The following is a 12,675-nucleotide window of genomic DNA, read 5'->3' as shown; positions in this document are numbered from 1 at the left end:
TGTTTTCCCAAAAGTAATGAATGCAGCTGGGGATTTAAGAAGAAAAACTTAAATTATGTTACCTGATAATTTTCTTCTTATGGGAAGAGTCCACAGCTCCCCCATCTGTATTTTTTTATGTGGGGCGTCATTTATTCTTCTGGCACCTTTCATCCTGATCTTTCTTCTACTGATCCTTGTTCCTCGGCAGAATGACTTTGGGGATGAGGGAAGTGGGAGGAGTATGTAAGCCTTTGGCTGGGGTGTATTTGCCGCCTCCTGGTGGCCAGGTTCTTTATTCCCAAAAGTAATGAATGCAGCTGTGGACTCTTTCCATCAGAAGAGAAGAAAATTATCAGGTAAGCATAATTTAAGTTTTTTTTTATCAACTTATTCAGTATTTGAAAAGTCACATTATATATCTGATCCCAGAGATTTGTTTCTTCCTTGTTTCAGATGCATGAGCTGTGGACATTTTCACCGTATTATAGTAATCTCCTCTGGCCCTACTTGTTCCTGTCCTAGAACTAGTTGCACTGGAGATTCATGAAGATTAATGGACCACTAAACACAAATTGTAAACTACATGATTTTGAACCTTCATATCTGAGAATTATTTTGCAATGAAAACTGAAGCTTCATTTTGTCAATGAGAGACTTGGGAAGCGTCCCTTATCTCTTCCCTTATGGTGGTTTATCACTACTTCAACTTAGTTACTATTGCATGATTGATGATGTAAGACTGATAATCCACTTTTTATAAACGTGACTGCTGAGAATCTTAGAGCGGGGAGGGGGTGAAGTAAACAAAAGCTTTGGTAAATTAAAGTATTAACCCAAACCTTCCTGAGAGAAAGTTAAACGAGCTTAATTTTTAGATCTTTTTTACAGAAAAAGGTAGCAAAATAAATTGTTTATTGCGATAATAATTCACTTGCAATCATGAAACATTTTATACGTTGTTGAAATGTTAAGTTAAATGGTCCTTTAAGAAAAATAGTGGTAGCCGTGACCTTAAGACATCCCTGGCTTTCTGTTGGCGTAAGAATATCTATTGAGAAACCCTAGATTTTCCTTCCACATCTAGGCGACCTACTTTTTTGTGTTTGCAGTATTGAAAAGCTGTGATGAGCAGTCGTGGAAATGTCTTTACGCATTTACTGGTAGATAGAATTGAAGTCTTAACTTAAAACAATGAATTTGTATTATTCAGTTGAAATGTTATCTTAGTACAAGTACAAAACCCTTTATTTAAACTGGTTTGGATTTTGGAATATTTGCATTTGTAAAATGGGACCAAGTGTAAACAGTATCTTATGTCATTTAGGCATTATTTAAATGTCATAATACAGCTTATACATGTAACCTAATGGTAGTTGTAGATCATTTTTAATACTTTTGTATACATAGTACCATCAGAAATAGATACAGTACTGTAATCCAGTATTATAGACTATTTTCATTTTACTACAGAACCAACTTCTGTGCCTTTGGTTTGGTTTTTGGCTTGCTGTTGGAGAAAAATAATTTTATTTTATAAAAAATACTAATGAGAGTTTGGATTTCGGTATAATTGTGGGGTTTGAATTCCGGATTTGGGAATTTTTACCTGTAATTTTTTACTTCTTTTCTAGTGTTCGCACCAGTCTGTCTTGCAACGGCTCTACAGAAGACCTGGATCCAGAGGAGGTGCTTGGTAAAAAGAGACGTTTGGACGGCCTTTCCACAACACCTGCTCCATCAGACACCAGCTGCGTAGCTGCCAGAACCCGGCCCCTTCGTGGACACAAGAAACGGAGGCTGGTTAGGTCAAATGCAGTGTCCTCCCTTAGTAGGAAGGTAAGACTCTTATAGTATTCATTTTTACCTTTTGAATGTTTGTCAAGTTAGTTCCCCCTTCCCTTTGTTTTAAAAAAATAATAAAAAATCTTTCATTCTAATAATGTTGGTTGTTGCGGTGTATAAGTTAAAGGGACAGTAAAGTCAAAATTAAACTTTTATGATTCGTTTTGTAACATTATTTTTAGCTTTGTTAAACAATGTTGCAAAACACTGCTGCCATAGAGTACTAATGACACGTGCACACTCCTGAGCTCTTATGAGCCTACCTAGTTTTGCTCTTCAATAAAAGGTACCAAGAGAACAAAGCAAATTTGAGAACAGAACTAAATTGGAAAGTTGTTTAAAATTGCACGCTCTGAATCATGAGTTTTTAATTTTGACTTCTGTCCCTTTAACCTGCCTTCCTGCCAGAGCAGATTTATCCTTGAATTTAGTGCTTTTATTTTTTAGTGTTTTAATTGTACCCATGCAAGCTCTCCTATTCACCTAGAAAGCAATGATTTTAGAGAAACAGTATTTCCTTAATATGAGGAGAGTCCAAAGCTTCATTCCTTACTTGTGGGAAATACAGAACCTGGCCACCAGGAGGAGGGCAGACACCCCAGCCAAAGGCTTAAATTCCTTTCCCCACTTCCCTCATATCTGTCATTCTTTGCCTTTCATCACATGAGGAGCTCCCTAGCAATGAAGGAAGTATCTCTGATTCTAGAATGGGCGGAGGCCCTCAACTGCTCGCTGTCAGCGATCCACATTCAGGGTGTGGACAACTGAGAAGCGGATTTCCTCAGACAATCCTTTTATCTGGGGCAATGGTCTCTCCATCCCGAGGTATTTGCGGAGATTTGCGTCAGATGGGAGACGCTGATGATAGATCTCCTGGCGTCCCGGCTCAATACCAAGCTACCCAGATATGGGTCGCGGTCCAGGGATCCTCAGGCGGGGCTAATAGATGCATTAGCAGTGCCTTGGAGGTTCAATCTAGTTTACATTTTTCCACCCTTACCACTTTTCCCTAAGATAGTGGCACACATCAAGCAGGAGCAAGCTTCAGCAATACTAATTGCTCAATCATGGCCGCAAAGGACGTGGTTCGCGGATCTGGTGGGGATGTCTTCATCTCCTCCATGGAGGTTACATTGTCGCAGGGAACACGGCCCTTTTGTTCAAAATCTAGATTCTCTGAGGCTGACTGCGTGGAGATTTGTCAGGGTGCCAGGAATCAAAACCAGAGCTGGTAGTCAGACGAGCCGAGTCAGGAGCCAAAGCGAGTAGTCAGACGAGCCGGAATCAGGAACAAGTAGAACAGCAGAGTCAGGAACAAGCCAGGGATCAGGAACCAGGAGGGACGTCAGACAGCCAGGTAATACACAGGAGCTCTCACAAACAGGTCTGAGACAACGCAAGGGCAAAGCATACTAAACAGAGGCCCTTTAAATAATAAGTGATGACATCACAATTCTGAGACTGCATCCTGTCTCACACGGATGATGTATACCAGTCTGGCCATAAAAGGAAGTGCAGGAAATGATCAGCATCACACAGTATGCACCAGAATCAGCAAGAGAGGCGAGTAAAATGGCTGCCAGCAGCACATGGCAAACAAAGCAGGGAAAAAACCCTGACAAGATTGAACGCTTAGTCCTAGCCAAGAGAGGTTTTTCTGAGAGTTATTGATACTCATTCAAGCTTGAAAGACGGTCACTCGTTGCATCTATCATAAGGCGTGGAGGACCTACTTATTCTGGTGTGAAAAGCGTGGATTCCCCTGGCATAGGGTTAAGGTTTTCAGGATATTTTCCTTTCTCTAGGATGGTCTGGAGAAGGGCCTTTCTGCTAGTTCCCTAAAGGGACAGATTTCGGCTTTATCTGTTTTATTGCCCTAGAGGCTCGCTGAGCTTCCTGATGTTCAGTCTTTTGTTCAGGCTCTGGTTAGAATCAGGCCTGTGTTTAGATCTGCCGCTCCTCAGAGTTTAAATCTAGTCCTTAAAGTTTTCCAGAGGGCTCAGTTTGAGCCTATGCAGTGTGGTTGACATTACATTACTGTCTTGGAAGGTTCTTATAGTTTTTCATGCTGTTAAAGCTGTTCTTCGTACTGGGTTAGGTTTCTCCCTTAGGTAGTTTCTGATCGCAACATCAATCAGGAGATTGTGGTTCCTAACTTATCTTAATCCTTCCTCTCCGAAGGAGGGTTACATCATAATTTGGATGTGGTTCGGGCTTTAAAGTTCTATCTTCAATCTACAAAGGAATTTAGACAGACTGCTTCTTTGCTGTCTATTCTCGGAAGCGTAGAGGGCAGAAGGCCTCTTCCACTTCCTTATCTTTTTGGTTGAGGGGTCTTATTCGCTTAGCATATGAGACAGCGGGACATAAGCCTCCTCAGAGGATTAAGGCTCATTCAACTAGAGCTCTGGCTTTCTCTTGGGCCTTTAAGAATGAGGCCTCTATGGAGCAGAGTTGTAGGGAGGCTACCTGGTCTTCCTTACATACTTTTCAAAATTTTACAAGTTTGTCGTTTTTGCTTCGGCTGAAGCAGCTTTTGGGAGAAAGGGTTTTGCAGGCTGTGGTGCCCTCAGAATAGGGTCCGCCTCTTTTTACTCTCCCATTTTCATTCTGTGTCCTCTAAAGCTTGGGTATATGTGCCCACAAGTAGGGAATGAAGCTGTGGACTCTCTTCATATTATGTAGGAAAACATAAATTATGCTAACCAGATTTCCTTTACTTCAGTATGAGGAGAGTCCACGGGCCCCGCCCATGTGCTCAGTTGGGCAGACCAAAATGTTTGTTCTTCTGGCACCTTTTATACCCTGATATTTCTCCTACTGTTGTTCCCTTGGCAGAATGACTGGGATATGAGGGAAGTGGGGGAGGTATTTAATCCTTTGGCTGGGGGTGTCTTTGCCGACTCCTGGTGGCCAGGTTCTGTGTTTCCTACAAGTAAGGAATGAAGTCGTGGACTCTCCTTAAACAGAAAGAAAGGAATTAATCTGGTAGCACCCTTGTTTCTAGACACCACCCTTAACTGTTTTTTTATTTCAATGTTTCTGCATATTTGTTGCTTTTCTCCTAGTGCTACAAGTATTTGCGCGTATATGTTGCAGCTAGAACGCATCTTTTACTTGTGATCTGTTTCTCTTGTTCTTGCTGGGATGCTCATAAGTACATTGTACCCCAGGTAGTCACAAATATATATATATATATATATATCTTCTCACATATGAAAAAAATTATTGTAAGCCGAGAGTAAAGAACTATTGCTGAAAGTTAGGTGGTTATTCAACTTTAAGATTGTGATAGGTTAATTGGAGATAGCATTGTCCAGTTTATCGCTTTATTCTATGAATTTTCTGAAAGTTGTGTTTAACCACAGAATGCTGCAAATAGTCAATCTTGGAGCTTTTGTTGTTGTTTCACATCTGCATTGTTTTTAGATGGTAACTCTTGAGTTTGTGTTCTTATTAACCAGCCGCAGAAGCCACTGTCGATGAAGTGTAGCTGTGAGCCCCCCACGACATGTATCCTGTGTGGCTGCAAAACCTTTGTGAAAACCGTGCACCCCAGTACCATGAATCTAAATGAGCGTATAGCACTATTGGACCCGGGCTACCACCCTATTCTTTCCTTCCCCCATGGTGAGTACATGAGATTATTGTGAGCCCCCTGCTAAGTTTATGCTGTTTTATACACGATGCTGTGAACGTTTACCTGTACAACATATTTAACCTATGGTTTGGTGCAAAATTGGCTTTTAATATTCTTTTAATAGTTCTTAGGTATAAGAGAAACTGATTGTCCCATTGTTGGTACCCAATTTGGAATGGATCATTGGGCCCTAAGCCCCTGAGACAAAAGTAACCTTATCTTCTGTATTTTATAAAATTTGCTGTTCAGCAGTGAATGTATTTCCTTGTCCACCCTTGTTTCTAGACACCACCCTTAATTTGCACTTTGAAGCTTTGCTAAAAGAGGACAGACAGTTCCGACTCACTTACAAGCTCAAGACTCTGAAGTTTTCCCAGCTCAGCAAGAAACCGCTGGACAAAATGAGGAGAGAGTGCCAGAGTGTGACGTCTGACTTCACAGGCAGTATGTGCATAAATGGCCTCATCATTTTATTCCTGACAGTAGTTCATGAATATAAATTAGAGATTAAAAATGTTTTTGAAGATTTCTGGCCATCATAGAATTAGTTGTACAGGTGTAGTATAAAGCCAAGCTTTATTAAAGTCTTCCAAAGCAAGTTGGGTTAGTTTTAAATTCTGCACTTACTATAAGTAGCACTTGGAGATTAGAGTTATAGTTATATATCAGTGTTTTCCCTAATACCTTTTTACAAGTGCACCACCTGGCTGATTTTTACTGAACACTGTCTAAATTTCAGCCAATATTAAAGGGACACTGAACCATTTTTTTTCTTTTGTGATTCAGATAGGGCATGACATTTTAAGCAACTTTCTAATTTACTCATGTTATTAAATTTTCTTTATTCTCTTGGTATCTTTATTTGAAATGCAAGATTGTAAGTTTAGATGCCGGCCCATTTTTGGTGAACAACCTGGGTTGTCCTTGCTGATCGGTGGATAAATTCATCCACCAATAAAAAAGTGCTTTCCAGAGTACTGAACTAAAAAAAAGCTTAGATGCCTTCTTTTTCAAATAAAGATAGCAAGAGAACGAAGACAAATTGATAATAGGAGTAAATTAGAAAGTTGCTTAATATTACATGCTCTATCTGAATCATGAAAGTAATACATTTTGGGTTCAGTGTCCCTTTAACCCCTTAACGACCAAGGACATACGCCATACGTCCTCAAAAAAAAAAAAATACACTTAACACCTGAGGACGTATGGCGTACGTCCTTGGTCTGGAAAGCAGCTGGAAGCGATCCTGCTCGCTTACAGCTGCTTTCCGGTTATTGCAGTAATGCCTCGATATCAAGGCATCCTGCAATAACCCCCCTTGGCCATCCGATGCAGAGAGAGCCACTCTGTGGCCTTCTCTGCACCGAACATCGATGGCCGGTATCGTGGGTGGGCGGCCATCGATGGGCCGTGTGGAGGGGTGGCAGGATCGTGGGCGGGACAGACGGGGACACGCACGGGGTGGGAGCGGGCGGGAACCGCTACACTACAGAAAAACCTGTTGATCAAAGTACACAAGAAAAAGGTATTTCTCCAACATAGGTGTGTCCGGTCCACGGCGTCGTCCTTACTTGTGGGATATTCTCTTCCCCAACAGGAAATGGCAAAGAGTCCCAGCAAAGCTGGTCACATGATCACTCCTAGGCTCCGCCCACCCCAGTCATTCTCTTTGCCGTTGCACAGGCAACATCTCCACGGAGATGGTTAAGAGTTTTTTGGTGTTTAAATGTAGTTTTTATTCTTCTATCAAGTGTTTGTTATTTTAAAATAGTGCTGGTATGTACTATTTACTCTGAAACAGAAAAAAGATGAAGATTTCTGTTTGTAAGAGGAAGATGATTTTAGCAGAAGTTACTAAAATCGATTGCTGTTTCCACACAGGACTGTTGAGATGAAGTAACTTCAGTTGGGGGAAACAGCAGACTTTTCTGCTTAAGGTATGACTGGCCATATTTCTAACAAGACCATGTAATGCTGGAAGGCTGTCATTTCCCCTCATGGAGACCGGTAAGCCATTTTCTTAGTTAAATAAAAGAATAAAGGGCTTCAAAAGGGCTTAAAAAACTGGTAGACCTTTTTCTGGGCTAAAACGATTGCTTTACTAGGCATATTATGCAGATTCTAACTATTAATGGTGGTTATAATCTTGGGGATTGTTTAGAAAAACGGCAGGCACTGTGTTGGACACCTTTTTCAGATGGGGGCCTTTTCTAGTTATAGACAGAGCCTCATTTTCGCGCCACTAATGCGCAGTTGTTTTTGGAGAGCAAGGCATGCAGATGCATGTGTGAGGAGCTAAGAATCACTGAAAAAGCTTATAGAAGGCATCATTTGGTATCGTATTCCCCTCTGGGCTTGGTTGGGTCTCAGCAAAGCATATAGCTGGGACTGTATAGGGGTTAAATGTAAAAACGGCTCCGGTTCCGTTAATTTAAGGGTTAAAGCTCTGAAATTTGGTGTGCAATACTTTTAATGCTTTAAGACACTGTGGTGAAATTTTAGTGAATTTTGAACAATTCCTTCATACCTTTTCACATATTCAGTACTAAAGTGTTTTCAGTTTGAAATTTAAAGTGACAGTAACGGTTTTATTTTAAAACGTTTTTTGTGCTTTATTGACAAGTTTAAGCCTGTTTAACATGTCTGTACCATCAGATAAGCTATGTTCTATATGTATGAAAGCCAAGGTGTCTCCCCATTTAAATTTATGTGATAATTGTGCCATAGTGTCCAAACAAAGTAAGGACAGTAATGCCACAGATAATGATATTGCCCAAGATGATTCCTCAAATGAGGGGAGTAAACATGATACTACATCATCCCCTTCTGTGTCTACACCAGTTTTGCCCACACAGGAGGCACCTAGTACATCTAGTGCGCCAATTCTTATTACCATGCAACATTAACGGCTGTAATGGATAACTCTATAGCAAATATTTTATCCAAAATGCCTACTTATCAGAGAAAGCGCGATTGCTCTGTTTTAAACACTGAAGAGCAAGAGGACGCTGATGATAATTGTTCTGTCATACCCTCACACCAATCTGAAGGGGCCATGAGGGAGGTTTTGTCTGAGGGAGAAATTTCAGATTCAGGAAAGATTTCTCAACAAGCTGAACCTGATGTTGTGACATTTAAATTTAAATTAGAACATCTCCGCGCACTGCTTAAGGAGGTATTATCTACTCTGGATGATTGTGACAATTTGGTCATTCCAGAGAAGTTATGTAAGATGGACAAGTTCCTAGAGGTTCCGGTGCCCCCCGACGCTTTTCCTATACCCAAGCGGGTGGCGGACATAGTAAATAAGGAGTGGGAAAGGCCCGGCATACCTTTTGTTCCCCCCCCCCCCCCCTATATTTAAGAAATTATTTCCTATAGTCGACCCCAGAAAGGACTTATGGCAGACAGTCCCCAAGGTCGAGGGGGCGGTTTCTACTCTAAACAAACGCACTACTATTCCTATCGAAGATAGTTGTGCTTTCAAAGATCCTATGGATAAAAAATTAGACGGTTTGCTTAAAAAGATTTTTGTTCAGCAAGGTTACCTTCTACAACCAATTTCATGCATTGTTCCTGTCACTACGGCAGCGTGTTTCTGGTTCGAGGAACTAGAAAAGTCACTCAATAAAGAATCTTCGTATGAGGAGGTTATGGACAGAGTTCAAGCACTTAAATTGGCTAACTCTTTTATTTTAGATGCCGCTTTGCAATTAGCTAGATTAGCGGCGAAAAATTCAGGGTTTGCTATCGTGGCGCGCAGAGCGCTTTGGCTAAAGTCTTGGTCAGCGGATGTGTCTTCCAAGACAAAATTGCTTAACATCCCTTTCAAGGGTAAAACATTATTTGGACCTGATTTGAAAGAGATTATTTCAGACATCACTGGGGGAAAGGGCCACGCCCTCCCACAGGATAGGTCTTTTAAGGCTAAAAATAAGCCTAATTTTCGTCCCTTTCGCAGAAACGGACCAGCCTCTAATTCTACATCCTCTAAGCAAGAGGGTAATACTTCACAACCCAAATCAGCCTGGAGACCAATGCAAGGCTGGAACAAGGGTAAGCAGGCCAAGAAGCCTACCACTGCTACCAAAACAGCATGAAGGGATGGCCCCCGATCCGGGACCGGATCTGGTGGGGGGCAGACTTTCTCTCTTTGCTCAGGCTTGGGCAAGAGATGTTCAGGATCCTTGGGCGCTAGAAATAGTTTCTCAAGGTTATCTCCTGGAATTCAAGGAACTACCCCCAAGGGGAAGGTTCCACAGGTCTCAATTATCTTCAAACCCAATAAAAAGACAGGCATTCTTACATTGTGTAGAAGACCTGTTAAAAATGGGAGTGATTCATCCAGTTCCAATAAGAGAACAAGGGATGGGTTTTTATTCCAACCTGTTCATAGTTCCCAAAAAAGAGGGAACATTCAGACCAATTTTGGATCTCAAGATCCTAAACAAATTTCTCAAGGTTCCATCGTTCAAAATGGAAACTATTCGAACGATCCTACCTACTATCCAGGAAAATCAATTTATGACTACCGTGGATTTAAAGGATGCGTACCTACATATTCCTATCCACAAGGAACATCATCAGTTCCTAAGGTTCGCTTTTCTGGACAAGCATTACCAGTTTGTGGCAATTCCATTCGGATTAGCCACTGCTCCAAGGATTTTCACAAAGGTACTAGGGTCCCTTCTAGCGGTTCTAAGACCAAGGGGCATTGCAGTAGTACCTTACTTGGACGACATCCTGATTCAAGCGTCGTCTCTGTCAAAAGCAAAGGCTCATACGGACATCGTCCTAGCCTTTCTCAGATCTCACGGATGGAAGGTGAACAAAGAAAAAAGTTCTCTGTCCCCGTCAACAAGAGTTCCCTTCTTGGGAACAATAATAGATTCCTTAGAAATGAGGATTTTTCTGACAGAGGTCAGAAAATCAAAAATTCTAAGCTCTTGTCAAGTACTTCATTCTGTTCTTCGTCCTTCCATAGCGCAGTGCATGGAAGTAATAGGATTGATGGTTGCAGCAATGGACATAGTTCCTTTTGCACGAATTCATCTAAGACCATTACAACTGTGCATGCTCAGACAGTGGAATGGGGATTATACAGACTTGTCTCCGATGATTCAAGTAGATCAAAAGACCAGAGATTCACTCCGTTGGTGGCTGACCCTGGACAATCTGTCACAGGGAATGAGCTTCCGCAGACCAGAGTGGGTCATTGTCACGACCGACGCCAGCCTGGTGGGCTGGGGCGCGGTCTGGGAACCCCTGAAAGCTCAGGGTCTATGGTCTCGGGAAGAATCTCTTCTCCCGATAAACATTCTGGAACTGAGAGCGATATTCAATGCTCTCAAAGCTTGGCCTCAACTAGCAAAGGCCAAATTCATAAGGTTTCAATCAGACAACATGACGACTGTTGCATATATCAATCATCAGGGGGGAACAAGGAGTTCCCTGGCGATGGAAGAAGTGACCAAAATAATTCAATGGGCGGAGGATCACTCCTGCCACTTGTCTGCAATCCACATCCCAGGAGTGGAAAATTGGGAAGCAGATTTTCTGAGTCGTCAGACATTCCATCCGGGGGAGTGGGAACTCCATCCGGAAATCTTTGCCCAAATAACTCAATTATGGGGCATTCCAGACATGGATCTGATGGCGTCTCGTCAGAACTTCAAGGTTCCTTGCTACGGGTCCAGATCCAGGGATCCAAAGGCGACTAGTAGATGCACTAGTAGCACCTTGGACCTTCAACCTAGCTTATGTATTCCCACCGTTTCCTCTCATTCCCAGGCTGGTAGCCAGGATCATTCAGGAGAGGGCTTCGGTGATCTTGATAGCTCCTGCGTGGCCACGCAGGACTTGGTATGCAGACCTGGTGAATATGTCATCGGCTCCACCATGGAAGCTACCTTTGAGACAGGACCTTCTTGTTCAAGGTCCATTCGAACATCCGAATCTGGTTTCCCTCCAGCTGACGGCTTGGAGATTGAACGCTTGATTCTATCAAAGCGTGGGTTTTCAGATTCTGTAATAGATACTCTGATTCAGGCTAGGAAGCCTGTAACTAAAAAAATTTACCATAAAATATGGAAAAAATATATCTGTTAGTGTGAATCCAAAGGATTGCCATGGAACAAGATAAAGATTCCTAAGATTCTATCCTTTCTACAAGAAGGTTTGGAGAAAGGATTATCTGCAAGTTCTCTTAAGGGACAGATTTCTGCTTTATCTGTCTTACTACACAAACGACTGGCAGCTATGCCAGATGTTCAAGCATTTGTTCAGGCTCTGGTTAGGATCAAGCCTGTTTATAGACCTTTGACTCCTCCCTGGAGTTTAAATCTAGTTCTTTCAGTTCTTCAAGGGGTTCCGTTTGAACCCTTACATTCCGTAGATATTAAGTTATTATCTTGGAAAGTTTTGTTTTTGGTTGCAATTTCTTCTGCTAGAAGAGTTTCAGAGTTATCTGCTCTGCAGTGTTCTCCGCCCTATCTGGTGTTCCATGCAGATAAGGTGGTTTTGCGTACTAAGCCTGGTTTTCTTCCGAAAGTTGTTTCCAACAAAAATATTAACCAGGAGATAGTTGTACCTTCTTTGTGTCCGAATCCAGTTTCAAAGAAGGAATGTTTGTTACACAATTTGGACGTAGTCCGTGCTCTAAAATTCTATTTAGAGGCTACCAAAGATTTCAGACAAACATCTTCCTTGTTTGTTGTTTATTCTGGTAAAAGGAGAGGTCAAAAAGCGACTTCTACCTCTCTTTCCTTTTGGCTTAAAAGCATTATCCGATTGGCTTATGAGACGGACGGCAGCCTCCTGAAAGAATCACAGCTCACTCCACTAGGGCTGTGGCTTCCACATGGGCCTTCAAGAACGAGGCTTCTGTTGACCAGATATGTAAGGCAGCGACTTGGTCTTCCCTGCACACTTTTGCCAAATTCTACAAATTTGATACTTTTGCTTCTTCGGAGGCTATTTTTGGGAGAGAGGTTTTGCAAGCCGTGGTGCCTTCCATTTAGGTGACCTGATTTGCTCCCTCCCTTCATCCGTGTCCTAAAGCTTTGGTATTGGTTCCCACAAGTAAGGATGACGCCGTGGACCGGACACACCTATGTTGGAGAAAACAGAATTTATGCTTACCTGATAAATTACTTTCTCCAACGGTGTGTCCGGTCCACGGCCCGCCCTGGTTTTTTTTAATCAGGTCTGAT

At 42.0% G+C, this 12,675-nt stretch overlaps 1 protein-coding gene across 1 annotated transcript in view; it reads left to right on the top strand.

The window, feature by feature from the left end:
* KANSL1 (KAT8 regulatory NSL complex subunit 1) overlaps positions 1–12,675 on the top strand; it is a gene marked incomplete in the record, with an annotated part of 533,970 nt that overhangs the window by 348,296 nt on the left and 172,999 nt on the right. The window contains 3 exon segments of the mRNA XM_053713685.1: positions 1,614–1,818; positions 5,289–5,454; positions 5,750–5,908. Of these exon segments, the coding sequence (XP_053569660.1) occupies positions 1,614–1,818; positions 5,289–5,454; positions 5,750–5,908 (530 nt within the window).

The sequence above is a fragment of the Bombina bombina genome, chromosome 5 (genome assembly GCF_027579735.1).
Source record: "Bombina bombina isolate aBomBom1 chromosome 5, aBomBom1.pri, whole genome shotgun sequence".
NCBI classification, from domain to species: domain Eukaryota; kingdom Metazoa; phylum Chordata; class Amphibia; order Anura; family Bombinatoridae; genus Bombina; species Bombina bombina.
Note: the sequence above shows the minus strand (reverse complement) of the source record. Positions and strands in the feature narration are given on the sequence as shown.